A 20,013-nucleotide genomic window follows, 5' to 3' on the forward strand; every position below is an offset into this window, starting at 1 on the left:
TAGAAATAACCGAGGCACGCGGAGACGAGGATGTATTCCCATGTTCCCTTCCTTTGCAAGAAGGTACGTCACGTTTGGAGGAGTGGAGGTCCACGAAGGATTCCCCGCGCCACGAAGGCTCACCCTATTCTCCGAACCACACCCACGAAGGATAATGGCCCTTTCCTTATGGTTAGCTTTTCCTCCGCTCCGGAGATGGCAAGCTCCACAACCACTTCACAAGCTCCACGAAGGAGAAGCCTGGGCCTCTTCACAATCTTCTTGAAGAGATCACCGGAGCACCAATCACCAAGCCAACTAGGAGGTCTCCCTCCAAGAGTAACAAGCTCACGGTCTCTCACTCGAACTAATCGTGGTAGAGAGCTCAACACTATGCAATGATGCAAAGCAAGAACACTAGAGGTGTTCAAGTCCTTCACACTCAAATCCCACCAAAGCAACGAATGCTAGGATGAGATTGGAGAGGAAAAACAAAGGGGAAAGTCAACCAAAGACTCCAAGATCTAGATCCCAAGAGATTCCCTCACTTAGAGAAGAAATGGATTGGTGGAAGTGTAGATCTAGATCTCCTCTCTTAGATCCCTCAAGAATGAGCAAGAATGGTTGGAGGAATCAAAGGGGAGAGCAAGTTCTTCAAATGCAACAATGGAGGAGAGAGAATGGGAAGAACTAGTTTAGCTCAAGGTGGAAGAAGGCTATTTATAGTTAGGAGGAAGAAATAACCGTTGGGGAGAAAAAGACAGAGAAAAAGCAAGAAAAACGGGCAGAAAAGATGGCCCAGCCGGCTACCAGGCCGGCCGACCAGACTGGGCGCTGAGGAGCCCAGCAACCGGGCGGGGGCAGCACGCCACACTGGTCCGCAAGTCGCCCAGGCCGCGCGGGGGCGCCAGGCCGCGTGGGCCATTCGGCGGGGAGGCGTCCGGCTGGGCGCCTGGTCGGCCGAGAGGAGCCGGCTAGGGAGATGTGGGCCGGCGTCGGCCCGGCTGGCATCCGGTCCGGTTGGCGACCGGTGCGGACCGGGTGGGCCAGCGTGCGGCCCGGCTGACCGGCCGTCACCGCTGCCCCTCCCCTTTTTTTCTTCTTTTCTCCTTTTTCCTTTTCCTTTAATAACTAGAGCTCCCGAACTCCGATTCGAATGAAACCAATTTTGTTTGGAAGATAACAAAAAATGCTATCCTATGGAAAGTGAAAACACAAGAATCTGTAGGAGGGGATTTTATCATGAATATAAAAGGTAGAACCTTATATCATGAATAACCGGTAAAATCACCCAACCTCGAAAACGCAATAGAAGATGCATGCGAACTCCGTTTTCGATGAACTTGGGCTTGTTGTAAAGCTAGCAACAAGCACAAGAACCTTACACATAGAAACACCAAGAGGCAATAAGGATATGCAAAGTATGCAAAGGATTGAGATCCCTAAGACGATGTGATCAAGTTACCCAACCGAAAGCCCCTCTTAATAGTGCGGCTATCTATCCTATAATCCGGTCTCCCATCAACCACCTTGAGACCGGTAAAAGGGAAACCTATCAAGATCATACCTTTGCCTTGCGCAACCCGCTTGATCTTGATGATAACTCTTCAAGCTCTACACAAGCCGGAATGCCTCACTTGATCAATGTTGCTTCGTGAAGACTCACAAATACTCCCCCATACAATATGATGGGAAAGCTCCATTGATGCACATCTTTTCACATGTCCATTATCACCAAATGGACGGCAAGCTTCAAGCATGTGATTCACTCAAGATGCTCATCTTGAACTTGCCCAACTCAACCTTGTATCGATGATCTTGATGCCAATACACAAGGCATACCTTTATCTTCATGGCATCCATACTTGAATCCAACACATGAAGTACAAGTAGTACCTATGGAATATTCCTTCATATAAACTCAATGAAAGCATTAGTCCATAGGGGTTGTCATTAATTACCAAAACCACACATAGGGGCAATGTACCCTTACAGGAACCCAAAACGACCTCCCCCATATAAAGAGAGGAGGGGGCATGCGGCACAGACCACTCTTTACACCAAGGTCTGGCCGCCCCCCTCTCTTTCTCCACCATACTTCCGCTCCGGCTTGGCGAAGCTCTGCAGATTTTCTCCTCCACCACCACCATGACATTGTGCTGCTGGGATTCCGAGGAGAGCTACCACACCTCCGCTGCCCGCTGGAACGGGGAGAGCAAGGACTTCATCGACACCGTACGCGCGACCGAGTATGGAAGTGCTGCCGGTTTGCAGCACCGGGACGATCGACTACATCAACAACGAGATCTGATCTCGTAAGGCTTTGGATCTTCGAGGGTTAGTCTTTCATATCTCTCGTTGTCTCGATCTTCATAGATTAGATCTTGCCTTCTCCTAGATTGGATCTTGGATTTGTTCTTATTCGCGGTAGAAACTTTTTGTTTTCCATGCAATGAACCCTACAGCTGGAGCAGGGCCCACACGCATTTTCGGTCACGGCGGACGCTCGGGAGGAATCGATCGCCCTTTCAATCCACTCTCACAGGCACAGGCCTAACGGTTAGGTTAAGAGCTGACGCCGTCGACGGGCACCGTGACTGGACGAGCGCGCGTCGTCGGCGGCGAGGAGAGCGGGTGGGGCTAGCGGAGGCGACCGCGCATCTCCGCCATGTCCGGGAGCCGAGAGAGCCCGGGCGGCGACCGGGAAGACCGGCGCGCGTTGCTGCCGCCAGGGAGAGGTGGTGGCGGCGGAGGGGACGACGAAGAAGACCGACAGGGCAGGATGCCCGGCTGCAGGCTGCCTCAGGTTCTTCGCCGGTTTGAGGAAGCGACGGGGGACGTCTACCCGCAGGGTCGCGGCCGCGCCACCACCCACACCCCCACCCCCACCCCCACCCCGGGCCCAAGGTGAGATTCGTGGAACCCTTCTATTCGATATGCACACAACGTGTTCGACAAATTGGTTACGGGAGTTTTGCCATCGGTTAACTTGCAGACGTGAAGGACCTTCCCGTGGCAAACATGGCAGAATTCGAAGCACCAGAGCTTCCTCCGGAAATCGACAGTTTCATTGTGTCCATGCTTCATTCTGTCTTTGACAGATCTTCGCTGCAGAATGTAGGTGGCCGCTGGCGAAACGCCGCGCTCGATTGTGCCAGGGATCCGTTGCCGCTGATTGTGAATGCCGATTACACACTTGCAAACTGCTTTGCGGAAGGTTTTGACTGCGTTCGAAAGAAGATGAACCCAAGTGTTGCGCACCCGGATAATCATCCTTCTACCTGCCTTGGGTCATTTGACAGCTGGATAGTAGTAGCATATGAGCACGCCTTTGATCCTCAGGGAAACCTTCATCCATCCACAACAGATGTCAGTTGATCCAGCCCGTCAAGGGTACAACCCTCAGCTTGCCTAACCCTTCTTCTTTTGAGTGAATGGGAGCTCGCTCCAGGTCGCTTCAGATTGTGCATGGTGACGGAACTTTCAGCTACGACCAGCCAGTGAGGGAAGGCTCTCTCAGGTTGCAGAAGGCTGTCCTCTGCAGATCAGCAGGTCATCTGAATTTCAAAGTAGCTGCGCTAGCAATGCAAAGGGGCCACAACCACATCATCTTCTGCACTCCGGATTCCTCAAGTTGGATGGTATCCTCCAGTAATTTTGTCACAATTGGTAGCGACTTGGAGTTCTATCAAGAAAAGCTATTTTTCCTTGCAGCCATCAGGAAGAGTTGTTCGTCATTGAATTCGGTCGTCACATGTGCGTCTTTCCAACAGGTATGCCGATGCGGAGCCGTGAATCCTCCTGTGCTGGACAACACTGAGCAACATCGGAATCTAGTTCGATCTCCAGATGGCCTTTTGTTGGTTGTTCGTTACTTCACGATTACCTGGGATCAGCTCACAGCAGTGAGAGTATTGGAGCTCGACACAGGATCGTTTACTTGGAGTGAGAAAAGGACACTCGGTCCAATGAGCATCTTGATTAGCTTGAACAGCAGCAAGTGTATTGATGCTTCGGGTCATGACGAAATCAGAAGCGACCACGTCTACTTCGTTGACCACTTGTGCCCGCAGTTCCTGCCAGCAGCAGAAGACGCACCGCAGTTTTCATACCGCTCGCAGGTCTACAGCCTCAAAACTGGATTAATAACTGAGCAGCTGATTGGCAGGGAGCCAACGAGCCGTCGTCCGGGATACCCCATGTGGTTTTTCCCGACTGACTGAAATGTCGAGGCCTTCCAGTACTCCTGTAGGGACCGCGCAGTCTGATACATCATCTTGGGTTTTGTACTGTCTCGGGATTGTTTCTAACTGAGCAGTTGATTGGTAGGGAGCCAACGAGCCGTCGTCTGGGATACCCCATGTGGTTTTTCCCGACTGACTAAAATGCCGAGACCTCTCAGTCTGATACATCATCTTGCGTTTTGTATTGTCTCGGGATTGTTTCTACTGTATATATCGTTTACTCGCAAGGATATATGTCAGTTCATGTTGTGCGGATTTGTGTGATGTTTGTCTTTACCCATGGTACATGAATTTGATGGTAGACCATTTGGTTATCTGAATGTTCAAATGGGTACCATAAGGCTCTTTTTTTTGTTGATTGCTACTACTGTGGTCTGTGGAGACACGCTGCTTTATCTTTGGTTGATATGTACTGTTGTTTGTGTTTACCCCATGGAATGTAAATCTGAATGTCCAAATAGGGACCCTGTGGAGAACAAATCAGTCAGCAGTGATTCCCTTCTGTTAAAGCACTCTATGCTGATAGTTTATGTACAGAATTCCCTGCCTCTCTGCTTTTTTTTTCAGTTGTTTTCTCTGCCTCTCTAGGCATGTACAGAATTCCCTCTACTATCAATGAAATTAAGCAGGGCTCCTGCGGTTCCGGTTCAAAAAAAAATAGTTTATTTAGTTGCTTGATGTTTGAGCTTCAGAGCAACTGGACGCATTGTTTTGTCTTGTTCCAGAATGCACTCACTGTTCAAGGCAATTGTGCATAGCTTCCCTGACCATTTGCTTCGGAAGGCCCTGCCGGCAGGTGCTAGAGCATGTAAGAGTACTATAAACAGATCAGCAAGCTATGTTGCAGGTGTGGTATGGAAGAGACTGATCTTAACCTTTTCTTCACCACCCTGGTTCGATCACCCCTGGTACATTAGAGCTGATGTACTCATACTTTGTGCTACTTCTCTCAGTGACATTTTGTTGAGGCTGATAAACATGAATCACCCAAATGCCACTTTGCCAAATGTTCTAACCTTCAGGTGGTGCCTCTTGGGAATCTAGAAATGGTCATTTATTTATAATAGGAAACAGAGCCTGCCAACTCAAACTCATCAAAATGGCTAATGCTTTGAACAACAACTTGGAGATGGTTAATGCCTTGCCCCGCCCGCCTGTAGACGACCACGGCCACCGGGGCCGTCGTGGTACACGCAGTCGCCCAGCGCCCTGGCCACTTCCTGGTGCTGCGCGCCGCCGTGTGTCGTGGTCTGCTCCATCAAGGTTTGAGGGCGTCCTTGATGTCCTGGACGCCGGTGGTCGACAGTATGGGCGGCGGGCGGCTGTGCTTCCTTTCCCCCATCACGACCGGTCGGTGCAGATGCGGCTCCTCCACTCCACGTTGCAACGATGAATCGGTGATGAACAGCACGCCTCTTTTGCCCAAGTCAGCCGTCGACGGCGCTGCACGAGATGCAGTTTCACTCACGGGGCCACCCGTAGAGCTAGCAGGCCGTGTTGTAAAAACCGTCCAATATAACGTGCCGCTCGCTTGTTTTTTCGCTCTCCAACATTCGCTGCAGACAAGCGTGCGATGTAAATTTTTAGGGCGAGCTTTATTTTAAAAGCCCCACATTTGGTGCATCCAGTACAGCGCGCTTATTGTTTGGAATCGCGCGCGAAGAGCCAATCGTCGCTCTGAAAAATCGCCTGCCCCTGCGCGCAGCCGCCGGCGATATTCCGGTGATGGAGGACTCCTCTTACTCCTTCGTACGCGTTCGCCACCTCCACGGTCGGTGCTAACAGACAAGGAGCGATTCATTGCTGCGCGGCGGGCTAGACCATCGGCTCACAAAGCAACGATATCGCGATGATGCTCTATGGTTTCACGGCCAGGCGGTGCTCCGACCCCGTAGGAGGGTGGAAACGGGCGACGACGTCTTCAACTCGGAATACCGCAACGATGATTGTGTAGTTTTCTTCGGGATGTTCTGTGTCGCTGCGCTGTGACATGTGCTGGGTCCGGTTGCTTCATGTAAGTTCCAACATCATGTACTACCTCTGATCATAAATAGATATCCGAAGTTTATCAAAATTTGCATGATTCATACACTTGGACACTTTTCTCTGTATAAATACATTAAAATTTAGACAAAAATTTTACATCTTTTTATAGCCGGAGGGGTACTGTGTTTGACTTTTTGTATGACGATGATGATGATTGATGCGGCAAAGAAACTTTGTAAAAAAAACCTTGTTTCAAATCTCCCTGATAAAACATACTAGCTCTTTTCGGAGCGAAATCCTATACATTGATCTCAGTTTGGTCGAAAAGAGGACAAGTTGTCTCACCAATCATAAAGCATAATGTATGGTGGATGGTACTTTGACACATATTGTTGCCTGTAAAAAAGGAGTTTTCGGAGCGAAATCCTATACATTGATCTCTCTTGAAGATGGATCGTGAAGATACAGTTGCGGCTACTGGAGGTTGAGCATGTGGTGCCGAAAGAGTGTGTTCTCCGTAAGGGTTTTGTGTGTTTGGTGACAACACTAGAATATAACATCACCGTGTGTGTAGTCTCTCATATGCTTGTAGGTACACGGTATACTCATGGCCCACTCAAGTTTTGGAAGACCTAATTCATATCTAGTTTAGAGTGATAGGCTTTTCCGTTACTTGTGTGTGTGTCTTGTTGTAACAGCTGGAGGAGTTTCATGGGGCTGAGAGAATCACATGAATCCCACTTGACCGGTAGTACTGGTGCTGGGAGTGTAGTACCGCTATCGTCTCCAGCACCAGGTACACGTCAGCTGGAACTGCAACTGCGGTACTACCGGCTCTCCTGCAGAGCCGGTGCTACCGCCTACGGTACCGCTGGTGATACCGCCCGTTGAAGAAAACCCCCCTGGAACCTAAGCAGTACCTGTGCGGTACCTACACCGGAAGTACCGCTCGAAGCCACTTATCGAGTGGTTCGCGGTACTACCGGTTGAGGTACCGTTCAAGTACCGTTTTTATTTTAAGATTGCGGGAGTTTCGCCCCTAGTACCGCCTAGGTACCGCGAGGTATCCAGAAGGCTTTTTCATGATGGCGGTATCGCAAGCAGTACTAGGACTGGTAGTACCGGTCGTGCGGGACTTCACAGTTTGGAGGGGTAACAGTAACACGGAAGCTATAGTACCGCCAACCAGGGTGGTAGTACCGGTCATGCGGGATGAGCTGATTCGCTCGAGTTTGAATGACCCTATATAAGAGGTGTGTTCTTCCCCAGCTCGTCTGTGCACCTTAACACTCTCTCTCCTCCATTGCTGCAGAGCTCAAATCTTGAGGATCTCCCTTGTGGGATCCCTGGAAACCAGGGTTCCATGGACGTTGGGCCCTCAAGGTCCACTTCAAGACAATCACTCTGGGAGGCGACTCCCGAGTGAGGCTCCGAGAGGTTAAAACCCTTTCGGAGACATCAAGCCGGAGTAGAAGGCAGTCTTGGGGAGGAACTCGCTCGCGGAGGGTCCCAAGACGCTGGCCTTCCTCAAACTAGGAGGCCTCTTTCAAAGATGATAAGCTCAACTGAGGAGCATAGGATTCCTTCTCCACCAAGACTACTGCAAGGACGGGAGGAGTGGGCTCCCAGGCTAAGACAAGCAAGGCCTTACAGGCATACAGGACACCCCCCACGTGAAAGCCTTACAGTTACATCCCCGAGGGACTAATAAGGAACACGTTCTGAGCCTACATGCAGAGTCTTACAATTTCCTCCTCGAGGGACCAACAAGAACACGCATACAGGACGATCTTTTGCAGGAAATTCTTATCTGAAACAAGCAAAGCCTTAGAAAGGAGACTACATGATTATCTCATGGACGCCCCTCGAAGGGATCAAGGAGTATCATCACAGGACATATAATACGACAGTATGGCCTTAAGAGTCTGGATACAGAAAGACTAAGGGAATGGCACAACCAGGCCTTCTGAATGCAAAGGATAATCTAATTCAAGCATAAGAAGGAGCCCCGCTCAGGGTGCAGAGTCACTATCTCCGGAGGCACTCTCACCAGAGCCACTGCTATCCTCGGACTCCGACTCGCCCGTTACTGGCTCACCCGAGTCACCGCTATCGGAACCTTCAGCTCTAGGGCCTTCCTTCTTCAAGGCAGCACCCTCTCTAGCGGCATCTGGTGCCGGGTCGCGCCAGAACTTCCCAATAAAAAGTTGCGTGTGCTTGGCAACTCGCTCCTTGCTCAACCGGACTTGAGCTGGCTCGGCGTCCCTAGCCAGCACGACCGGGTGTCCTAGAAGCTCCCTGTCCTCCAAGCCCGGTGCAAGGCGTTCAAGGTTGGCGAAGAGGCGAGCGGCTGCCTTTTCCAGGAGTGTAAGGCATACGTTGTTGATGTACTCATCCAACCTAGGAGTGGCCTCCTCCAGCGAGCGCACGATGTGGTCAAATAGCTCTAGGAAGGCTCCAGGCTCATTGGAAGCCAAGAGGGCCTCAGTACCAATGGAATCTGCACTGAAGCTGGGAAGACACTGCTTTGCGCGAAGAAACAGGGCGCGGTACATTTTGCCTCTGTGTTCGCTGAGGTGATTCCTCTGCTGGAGCTCAAAGGACAGCTCCTCCACCTCCTTCCGAAGAGAGGCCACCTTTCCCGTTCTTGAGCAAGGCCCTTCTTCAGCTCCTCGGCACGAGTGCAGGCAGCCTTCCTGGTTTTGACCTCCCTGCTAAGGTCACCATGAAACTCCTTGACTTTGGACACTAGCTCCGTCATCCGAGCATGGAGCTTCTTCTTCTCCTCGGCGTACCTTGTAGTACTCCGCGTACAGTGCCTTGCGGTCATCGGTGAGCTTCTAGGCGGCGATGCAATGCTCCTCCTCGAGCCGTTTGGAGACCCATGCCTCGAACTTCTCAAGTTTGGCATGGCGGTCGTCCAAGAGCACCTGAGCCTTGGTAATCTGGGCCTCCATGGACTCCTAACGCTCAAGCTCTCGAGCAGCTTCAGCCTCCCAGAGTGTTGAGGCCGCCTCACGCGAGGCGAGTTCAGCCTCTTTCTTCGCCAGGGCGCATTCACGTTCCTCGACGTTCAGGCGATCAGCTTCCACCTCGCGCTCGGAGAAGGCCACGGCGATCTCACGAACCAGAAGGTCGCTGGCCACTGGAAGCGAGGCGCCTCCCAGAAAGTCGTCCGCTTCACAGTGTGCGGCAGACAACACATCCTCCGCTTGATGACACACACGCTCCGAGATAGCCGTCGCCTTTCGCCGGGCATCGCTCAGGATGTCCGGGGCTGTGGCTTGGGCATCAGATGCGCTCTGAACCGCGGCCTCGGCCACCTGGCCGGTCCCCCAGGAAAGGTCCTCGCTGGCTCGGGACATCTCCTCGAAGAGGCGGTCAGCCTCTTGGATGAGGGCGTCGGCACGAGCTGCCACGCCCGACCAGGTCTTCGGGGGCTGAGCTGGGCAGAAGGGCCACAACCGTCCCAATAGCAGTGACAGGCGGTGCAGCTCGCTCCTCGCGATAGGAGTGGGAGCTCTTCCAAAACCATCTGGCGGAGCTTGCTGGGTGCCTGATGAGGGTACCAATTGCAAGCTCCCGGTCGGATCCTCCCCGAGGACCCTTTCGTCTTCACCGGCCTCCTCCAATGGAGTAGGGGACGCGGTGCGCAAGACTTCCATAGGCCCTTCACCGGCATCATCCGCACGGGCAGAAGGCTGAGGCGACCGCGCAGGATCGGGAAGACGCCCGACGGCATGGGCAGGAGCCGGGCCCAGCACGGGAGAACTGTTGGCTGGGGCCGCTCGGTGCCGCTCCCCCGTTTTGAGCGTTTCCGAGCCTTGGTGGATCTGGACTTGCTCCTCTTTTTGCACTTCTTCTCTAACATGCAGGAAAGTCGGGTGAGTATTGGAAAGGGAAGCTGAGGAAGGAGGGACTGGGTAAGAAAACTCACCTGTCCACGTCGGAGTCATCTGACACCCACTACGATGCACCCATGCCTATGAGAGGCCTCCCCGAGGATAGGATGGGCTGGGTCCGCGGGGGGCTGCGGGGGGGGGGGGGGGGGGGGGATCTGAGGATTCATGATTGCTTGAGGAGGGTCAATCCCTTCATCTTCAAGTTCAGAGACCTACTCCCCAATCATGCGAAAGGGGCAGGGGTTGTCTCTCACTGTACCTAGCGGGCACGGCCCCCACTGATCAAAGTGGAGCATCCTCGCCAGGGTATCCGCTGCTTCAGGTACGTCGTATAGCGGGGTGGCCATCGGCGGGAGAGGAGGCACCTGTTCCACTCCTAGCAAGAGCTCAACAGCCGCCGCGACAACATCTGGGGCAGCAGGGCAAGCTCCAAGCGAAGCGAAGCACCGCTGCTGTTCAGCGCCCACATACCTGCGGAGTGGTGTTGCAGGGGCGCAGGTTTGCAGACTTTCCCGATCCGATGACACAAATTCTTCTCGTTTTAATGAACAACAATAGCACAGCCTCCCTCCTACGGCACTTTTCTATTTCTCTTCTCCGCTTAGTCAACACCGAGTCATGACTCATGCGGGTGCAGATGCTCCGAATGCCCCACGCGCATGTCGTCGCTTCTCTCCCATGTTTAAGTTTTTATTTGCAGATTTGAAGTGTGATCGCTAACCCTGGAGACAGGACTGTAACAAGGCAAGAGCACAGCCATGATCCACAACGCAGGAGAAATCAGAGCACTCTCATCGCTGGTAGTCAAATTGATAGAATAGCGGGCACGTGTTCTGCATCTTGGGGATCGGATGTCTAAGAGATGGTCACTCGTGCTTGTGTTCCTGGAAGCTGGAACTGTTGAAATTGTTCCTCAAAATATTGAACTAAGCACGCATGTAACAATTCATGCATCACTGAAACAAGACCGGCAACAGTATTCTGAAACTGTCGCGCAATCCACTAGAAACCTTTATCTGTGGAACTCTTACGAGATTTAGATGAAACTTAGAGAAGATAACGTGAGTTTCAGGGCACCGTGTTTCACATAAAGCTTCAAGAGAGGTTCAATATTTGAAATTTCCAAATTAAAAAACATCAACTTCTGTATGCGATGCGCCCAACTGCGCGTGGGCCGCTTCATCTGGATGCCTGCCTAGCCTAGCTCATTGCTTAGTGCGTGTAATTTACACTTATACTCAGCTGTAATTCTGCATGCTTATACTGCTTCGTACAAAATCATCTCGAACACCTAATAATGGTCAGATGTGTTCTAGTACCGTATCCATCCATTTTCCTCCATCAAGCTAAATCGGCTATAGGTGCCCATGAGCCAACGTTGAAGATAAAACATGCTATACTTCAGGCACCTGAGATACAGAAATTCAGAGTGGTAAGATTGATAATTAACGTTTTCTTACCAAAAAAAAAAACAAAAGTAAAGGCAGAGGCAACAACACCTTTGATCCAGACTTTAATTTACCAGCAGCTTGTTTAGGTTGCTTGAAAGGAAGGAACTCAATTCCTCCCATGTATGCTCGCAGCACTTTTGGCACTTCAACACCCCCCTCCTTTTGGTAGTTCTCCAGAATACAGCAGAGCGTCCTCTCAGTGGCAGTCAAAGTGGAGTTCAACATATGAACAAATTTATTATTTGACTTCTCATCAAGCTACAAGCATCAGTTGGGAGAAATCGTAGTAACTGGTCAGGCAATTTGAACTACACTGGTGATAAGCAAAGGAAAAAAAGCAAGGAGCAATGAGATGAAACCACCTTCTGGCCATAGGTAATCCCAAGCCTTCTTGCTTGGTAGTCTGTACAATTTGAACAGGACACAAGTTCTCTGTAGGTGTTTGATGCCGGGAACCAAGCTTCTAAATCGTACTTCTTAGAAGCAGCATCATTAAGAGCACCAGATACTATAGAAACAACCTGGTATGCCAGACCAATCTGCAAGACAGAGACTTTAGAAGTCAGCAAAGATAATTCAACTTATCAATACAGATGTTCACAAAGCAATTATGCACACCTCCTTGTAGAAATCTTCTGAATTTTTAATCATCTCTTCAAACATTTCCCAGGAATCGTTGCCATTTGGGCTTGTAATACAGAATTGCTCAATCTTTTCAAACTGATGCACTCGGAAGATGCCAGCAGTGTCCCTTCCATGTGAACCAGCTTCTTTTCGGAAGCAGGTGGAGTAACCAGCATATCTGAATGAGTAAAACTATTTTCCATCAATGTAATGGTGGACATAAATTGAGGACATACTAACTTGAGGGGTGGCCCACCTAATTGGCAATTCATCTGGATGAATTCGATGGCCTAGATGATAAGCACACATAGATTGTTCAGATGTGGCTATAAGATACTTTTCTTCCCCATCACCTGTTACCTGGAAAATTCTTCTCATGGTCATTTAATTTGTAATAGCATATATTCTTTCTCTCACAGAACACAATTAAAATATGAATCGCATTCCAGATAATCATGAGAAGTGTTCATTTTCATACTGATAGTGACAAATCGCATTCTAAATATTGGAAACCAACCAGTAACGAAATTAGATCAATTTTTCATCATAAATTTAGATTGTGAACACACATAAGTTCTGTTGAACAGCAAAAAAGGGTCCCATTCAACAGTGCTGGCTGGGCTAGCAGGCAGGCAGCTAAAAATTAGAATTTGATGACACACAAGTTCTGTTGAATGTTGAACAGCAAAAAAAGGACCCATTCAACAGTGCTGGCTGGGTGTAGCTGCAGACTGCTGCAGCCAAAGCGCATCAGCAGCTGCGAAAACCACATTCTAACAGGAACATGGCTTTCCCACAGAAATAGAAGTGAAAGCACAAATCATGAAACTAGACAGATGCATGATATATGAAAGTGGGGAACGGATCAGCAGCCTTACTTTGTATAGCTCCTCGTCGAATTGGGCTAATTGGGCACATTTACTCATTGTTTCCTTTCTCATGAAAAAGGGAGTGTGCAGTAGGTCAAAGCCACGATTTTGCAGGAAAGCTAGGCCAAAATTTATCAATGCCTGGTTCAGGAGGACACCATAACCCTTCAAAAAGTAACCCCTTCCACCGGCCACATCAACACCTGCAAAAGTTGTAAAGGTAACAGATTCAGCTATGTCAAAAGCAAATGAAGTTGCCCTCTTCATATATGCATATTCAGTACTGCCCATGACTATGCATTACATTACAAAGATAAACTTGATATTGCAATCAGAGCACTACTTCAAATTTCAAGTCGAAAACAAACACATGATTTGTCACTGCCCGTTTATGATGCCAATAGTGACAAAGGAAACTCAAATCGCCAGCCTGCATTTTGGAATTACAAACCATAAAGACAACATTATCCTAGGGATCCTTTGGTTAGTGGCACCAAATAACAGTACAAGGATCATGTTCTGATCATCAGCATGTGCATCTATGGTTGGAACAACAGGTGATATGCTTTTGGTGCAATGCGAACTGAATGCATTATCACATCTTTTCCGTGATTGTACGAAATTCTTCCATGGTACCGGTGGGGGCCGCTTAGATAGCAAGAACATCAATAATACTTTTTATTTCTTTTGAAGATCAAGAACAGCTGAGTCTGTGCACATTTATGCATTCAACAGATTTTGATTTTATATGGTAGTGACAAGGATTGAATGATCGCCAAAAAAACAGATAAAATTGTATTACCCATGATATGTTAGCCAGCCAAATTTCAATTGTGACAAGTGATTCAAAAATCCTCAACAAGAATCACAGAGTTACTCCGTATGCTAAAAATTAACATCAGCGACAGGAAACAAAAAAGAACTGGTGCTACAGTTACAATAATACAAAATTTACTCTGTGATGAAAGCATTTCACAATTATTCGACTTGATTGACAGATCTCATAAAAAATTAGTTCAGATTGTGAATACGGAAGAGATAAATAGAGGTTCTCTCCTGGTATTTTTCCAGAACTCGATGTGCTAGTGGAAAATTGACCATACATGAACGTTTGCCCCAATCCAGTTGGCTTCCTAGTTGGTACGAGTGTGCAGAAAACCAAAATATAGCGTGTACTTGACAGATGACTAGAATATATGGTGCAGTTAAGAGTAAAAGGCCAATCAGTAATCTGGAACGAATTAGTTATGACATGAAAAAGTAAAGCAAATAGAAACACAAATAGAGTGATTTGGAGAGGAATGAAACAATGCGAGAACTGGTATGCTTAACTAAGGTATAGCTTATACATGAAGCAATCTAAATTTCTGAAAATTGAAAGCATCATGACATAGCCTTTTTCTTCAACCTATACTTAATTAGTGAATCAACAAACAGTGCCACTGGCAGATAAATCACCTAACACAATGCACAATTATATAATAAAATATTTGAACAGGAGAAATCGAGTACCAAGAACAAGCAACTATTAGTTCTACTTATCTGTTCCAAATTATATGTCGTTTTGACTTAGCTACACACCTCAATATAAGCCAAACACCCAAAATTTGTGATGGAGGAAGTATGTGTTAATCACTATGTCCATGGGGTCTAGTCTTGGCACAGAACACATTATGAATATTTGCAACCAATAGCTATGATTCAGCTTTAACAGCAAAACTTCCCTGGTTTTAATTAACAAACGTATCCTACAGTACAAAGCATTTGATCCTAAGTGGGGTTTAAGAGGCTGATTATAAGAGGATCGGTTCAGCTGAGATTTAAGTTAGTACAAAGCATTTGATCCTAAGTGGGATTTTAAAAGCCTGATTATAAGAGGATAGGTTCAGTTTGAGATTTCAGTTACCATCAGCCACTGGCATTAGTAACTACTGCATGACTCCCTGGTAAAAATAAAAGTAATATAGGAGGTAGGAAACAGGGCTAACTTGATATAAACCGTTCTGTGCCAAGATAAAAAAAAATATAAGTACAACAAATGCTTAACTGAATTGTTTAAAAATGTCATCAATGAACAGGAAGTTCCAGTCATCATGCAATCATTTTTTTTTTTTTGTGAAAGCCATCGAATTATATTGAAAATGTTGACTGCAACTGCAACTCAATAGCCCTAAGAGATAACAAAGATGACAAGTGTACTAACAAATTGGTGGAATCATCCTAAATCCTAAATCACAAAACACTGAAAGAACATTTCCCTAAAATAACATTGGCAGCCAAAATCTATTCGTTCTTAAGCAAGACATGAAAATAAATTCTCGACATGTATAATGACATATGGAAAGCCTCAGAACAAAACTAAATATTCTTCTCTATCAGTATGAGTTGATGAGTGCTTTCACGTTCTAAGACACAAATAAACATTGCAACACAAGGGCAATACCATCACATGCAGCCACACTAGAAAGGCGGCTAAGAATGAAACCAAGATAATGAGAACAGCAGAAAACAAGTTAGAATAAACAATGTTGAAAGCTAGAAAGAACTTGAGGAACAGAGGGAGGTTATGAGAATGTACCTTCCTCAAAAGCGACAATATCAAGCTTCCTGCAAAGATCCACATGATTCATCAAGTTGCTCTCCATTCTCCTTTCTCCCCATGTCCTTAAAACAACATTATTTTCCTGTAACAAGTAACTTCATAAATCCAACCAGCTATTGATATCAGCTAAGCAGAATGAATTTCTAGTAACCAGCTAGAAGGGACATCTCTGAATTTCTATGATCAAATAATGAAAGACATGCCCCACAAGCCAAGCTACAAGTGATGGCAGTGAAGCAAAAAACAATTATGACTCCGAGAGTCACTTATTAATTAATAATAATAAATTGTTTCTCTTGCTAGAACTAGATTGACCTATTTATCTAGACCTCCAGAATTCCAGCGTACCTCATTGTCACTGATGGGCACAGATTCATGCACAATATTGCCAATAGCCATAAGCTTGGTGTCAAGCATGATCTTGATGCCCCGCACCTCAGCTTCTGCGGCAGCCAACCTCTCCTTTATCTGATTGGTGGACTCCATCAGCTCCTGAACTTTTAGTTCGTCATTTCTCTGCACATGAACAAAGAAACCATCATGGCAAACCCAAGGACAACAGAAGTTACACAGGAAACTAGACTAGGCATGAGTATAACCATCATGCTGCAATACTCCTCGATGGCTTGGTTTATTTCATTTTCAAACTAATGGACAGGTTCATTTGCTCCTCATGGACACCTTCTAGCTTGCTCTGCACAGCAACACAAATATCACAACAAATCCCAAGACACGCAATAAAAGAAACAAATTTGCTAGGTAAAAGGCACGTTAGCGTGAGATGAGTTGATCGAGAAGGGTGAGAGCAGAGATTAATCTGAAATTCTGAATTGGTTGGATTATCAAAGTTCCAGAATAGGGTTGCAGGATTTGCAAAATTTGTCACAAAGAAAAATCGTGATGAGGACAACCAGATCAGATTTCCATCTTACCTCGGCAATGGCAGCCAACTTTTCCTCCATGTCTTTCTGTGATTCCTTGTTCGCATTGAGCTTCTGTTCAACCTGACGCAAGACCTGCAGAGAAACAAAAGCACATCACGCAGCCATAATGGGACAGATAGGCACAGCACATGACAGTAAGACCCAGCACCAAAATAACAAGTAACCGGCAGTAACTAAGTGCGTATGACCGTGCGTCGAGCGTAAAATTGGAAGATTTTAGTCGATTGATCTATGCGTAAATCTTCGGAAGACACTAGTGAACGTACCATCTTCAGCTTGCCCGTATCTCGGCTGGTGGCGTTGAGCTCCTTCCGGATTATATCAAGATCGTACTGCCCTGCAGCGACGAGAATGCTGGAAGTCAGATAGATGTACGCCGAAGATCTGGAAGGGCCAGCGAAGAGAACTTACTCTTGCGCCACAGCTCGTCCAGGTTGATGATGTCGTCGACAATATCGACGGAAGCAAAGCGCTTGCGTTGCGACTCGCGGACGGCGTCCGGATTGCCGTCCTTTTTCTTACCATCACGGTCGGCGCGGAAGAGGTTGATATCAAGCATCGTCGCGTGATGCGCGCGGTGGAGCAGCTAGCGCGGACGGACGACGAGCGGCGGCGCAGAACGGGAGCTAGCGGCGGCGCGCGGAAGGGTTAGGGGACTTCTCCGAGGCCGGCGTAAGCTTGTGTGTAGCTAGTCTGATCAGATTTCGTAACTTGATGGCTCAGATGGACACGTATTAGTACGGTAGTTTGATTAGTCCTAGTTTGCGTCGGTTTGTCTAGTACTAGTCCAATTAGAAATCTCCTTGGTAATTAGGCAGGTCTTGCCATGTGATGTCCATACTAGCTTAGAGTCGTAGTACGAGTAGGTCATGGTCTATGCGCTGCTTGAACCAAGACCTGTGCCGCCAGATTGAGAAAAACAAAGAAATAATGAAGAGGAGAAAATAGCTATAGTTTTGCGTGTTCATCTATGTCGTTTATTTTGATGTGATCGACAAGCCCTATCACGACGGCCTAGCACGGGAAGCTACCAATGGAAATTATTAACTTTTGGAATTCCTTAACTTTCTACAATTACTATTCAAAAATTGGCAGAGCGCAAAACAGCGGCGACCCGCGGCCTCTTTTGTCCTGCGCGTGTGTGAGACTAGAACGGCAATTCCTATACACCGACCATGTCAGCCGTTACCGCGCGTCGCACACCCCCCGCGCCCGTTATGGGCCGGCCTGGTCGGACCAGTTCGCTGCCTATTTTCTATTTTCAGTTTCTTTTTTCGTTTTTTCTTTTTCTTTTTTTCCTTTTCTGTTTCTTTCTTATTTTGTTTTTCTTTCTCTTCTTTTTGTTCAAATATGAAAATTGTTCAACTCTGAAAATTGTTTAAATATGAAAAAATGTTCAAAGTCGAAAAGTGTGCAAATTCGAAAATTTTCAAATTCCGAAATTATTCAAATTCGAAAACTGTTCAATTTTAAATTGTTCAAATTTGAAAATTGTTCAATTTTTAAATTTTTTCAAATTCTAAAAATCGATCAATTTGAAAATTTGTTCAAAATTGAAAATCATTCAATTCGAAATTTGTTCAAATTTGAAACTGTTCAGATTAAAAATAGAGAAAAAATGGAAAGAAAAAAAAGAAAAATAAACTGGGCCGACGCAACATACCTAGCCTAGGTGTGCGGTGGTCCGTCCGCACCGACCTGATCGGCGGACAGCACCTCCCACTAGAACGACCCATAACTTGTTACGGTGTTGGCCGACGTGGGCTGATGCCAGACACCAGACACGAGAGGAGAAGGCTTTTGGGTTGTGCAAATTCGAAATAAAAATGATTGTGCTAGTGCTTTGATGTTTTTTTGTACCACTTTGCTTTTTTATTTTATTGTTTCTTTTTTCATTTTATTGATGATTTAAGAGTTTTTTGTCAACCTTTCAGTTTAATAAGTTATCATTTTCATGTGTTTGGAACTTATAATTTTCAGATTTTGTCATTCAACTATCTTGTCACTTTCTCAAAATATAACTTGCTCCGTACTTTGAAATTAAACTTTTTGCACACAAGATCATGCAACTTGTAGTGTTCTTTTATTTTTCGTTTAATGAGTTTTGAGTTTCCTATTTTAGTCTACCTTTTAGTTTAATGAATTATGAGTTCCATATTTCTAGCTTCCGTGTTCCATTTATTCTCAATTATTTTTTAGTTTATGAGCTTTGAGTTTTATTTTTTCAGTTGACCTTTCAATTCAATGAGATATGGGTTTTATTTTTTTTCCTTCCAGTTCAAATGTCTTCCTAAATCCGTTACATTAGTTGTTCTTCAATATTTTCTTCTTTGAAATGCTTAGTTATTTGTTTAAATTTTGTCTCATTTTTTGTTTCATTTTTATTTTGCTTTTAGTTCAATGGGTTATGAATTTCATTTTTTAAGTCTCCTTTCAGTTTAATGGTTTATGAGTTTCATTTGTTCTTCTTTTATGTTCCAATTTTACTTTCAGGTTCAAATGTTTTCCTAATCCTACATATTATTGCTTTGTTTCATTATTTTTTTTAGTAATTTAGTTTCATTTTTTGATATTTTTTAAAAATAGTTTCAGATTTTAGTCGCCATTTTAGGTGTGAATGTATTTCTCAATCCTGCATATTAGTTGCCTCATCTATCTATAATGTATAAGTTATTACAAAAAAAAAAGGCGGTTGGAGATGTGCCCTAGATGCAAATAATAAAGATGGTTTATTGTCATATCTCTAATGTTCATAATAAGTTTGATGCCATGCTATAACTGTATTAAGCGAAAATATTAGTACATGTGTGGTATGCATACAAACCAAGTCCCTAGTCAACTAGTCCATTGGTCAACTGATGATCAAGCTTTCCTCATCATGAACATTTGTGTAAACTAACCATGGGGTCCGGTCATGTCATTAGAAGAATGATGTGATAGACACACACCTAACATAAGTATTGCAATGAGATCCAGCCACAAAGTTCAACACTGTGATTTCTAAGCGTAGTAACACAATCCTTTAACCGGGAGATCATATCTAATCACTATTACCGGAAGCTAATTTGACTGCATCAACCATCACACGGTAACAGGGTGATCATAAAGGTGTCTCTCGGGTATCCCGAAGAAATAGGTTGAGGCGTATGCATCAAGATAAGGATTTATCCATCCACGTCAATGGATAGAAACTCTGAGCCCACTCGGTGAGATTACATCTACAAAGCTTGCAAGCATGTGACTAGATCTCGGGAATGTAATATCACGGAAACAATTAAATGTGTTTGTCGGTAATGAGATCGAACTAGCTAGCTAGGTATGGAGATGCAGAAGATCAGATCTTGGACAAACCAAATATCGTGAGACAAAGGGATTAGGACTCGATGTTTAAGGTTCAAGCCATAAGGTTATT

The 20,013-nt window shown here is 46.2% G+C and overlaps 1 protein-coding gene across 2 annotated transcripts; it reads right to left on the bottom strand.

Moving 5' to 3' along the window:
• Positions 1 to 11,289: 11,289 nt before the first annotated feature.
• LOC127331364 (serine--tRNA ligase) lies at positions 11,290 to 17,252 on the bottom strand. Of its 2 annotated transcripts, XM_051357498.2 has the most exons (11): positions 16,868 to 16,937; positions 16,590 to 16,673; positions 16,257 to 16,351; positions 16,006 to 16,173; positions 15,634 to 15,739; positions 13,065 to 13,258; positions 12,443 to 12,546; positions 12,181 to 12,364; positions 11,925 to 12,101; positions 11,611 to 11,820; positions 11,290 to 11,520 (listed from the first exon to the last, which is right to left on the bottom strand). In XM_051357498.2, the coding sequence occupies exons 3-11, from the start codon at positions 16,260 to 16,262 to the stop codon at positions 11,506 to 11,508; spliced, it is 1,164 nt and encodes a 387-aa protein (XP_051213458.1). In that variant the 5' UTR covers positions 16,263 to 16,351; positions 16,590 to 16,673; positions 16,868 to 16,937; the 3' UTR covers positions 11,290 to 11,505. The 2 variants fall into 2 exon arrangements, with proteins under 2 accessions (XP_051213458.1, XP_051213459.1); XM_051357499.2 differs by lacking the exons at positions 16,257 to 16,351; positions 16,590 to 16,673 and adding an exon at positions 17,013 to 17,252 and having other exon boundaries at positions 16,868 to 16,938.
• Positions 17,253 to 20,013: the final 2,761 nt, after the last annotated feature.

The sequence above is a fragment of the Lolium perenne genome, chromosome 2 (assembly GCF_019359855.2).
Source record: "Lolium perenne isolate Kyuss_39 chromosome 2, Kyuss_2.0, whole genome shotgun sequence".
In the NCBI taxonomy this organism is placed as follows: Eukaryota; Viridiplantae; Streptophyta; class Magnoliopsida; order Poales; family Poaceae; genus Lolium; species Lolium perenne.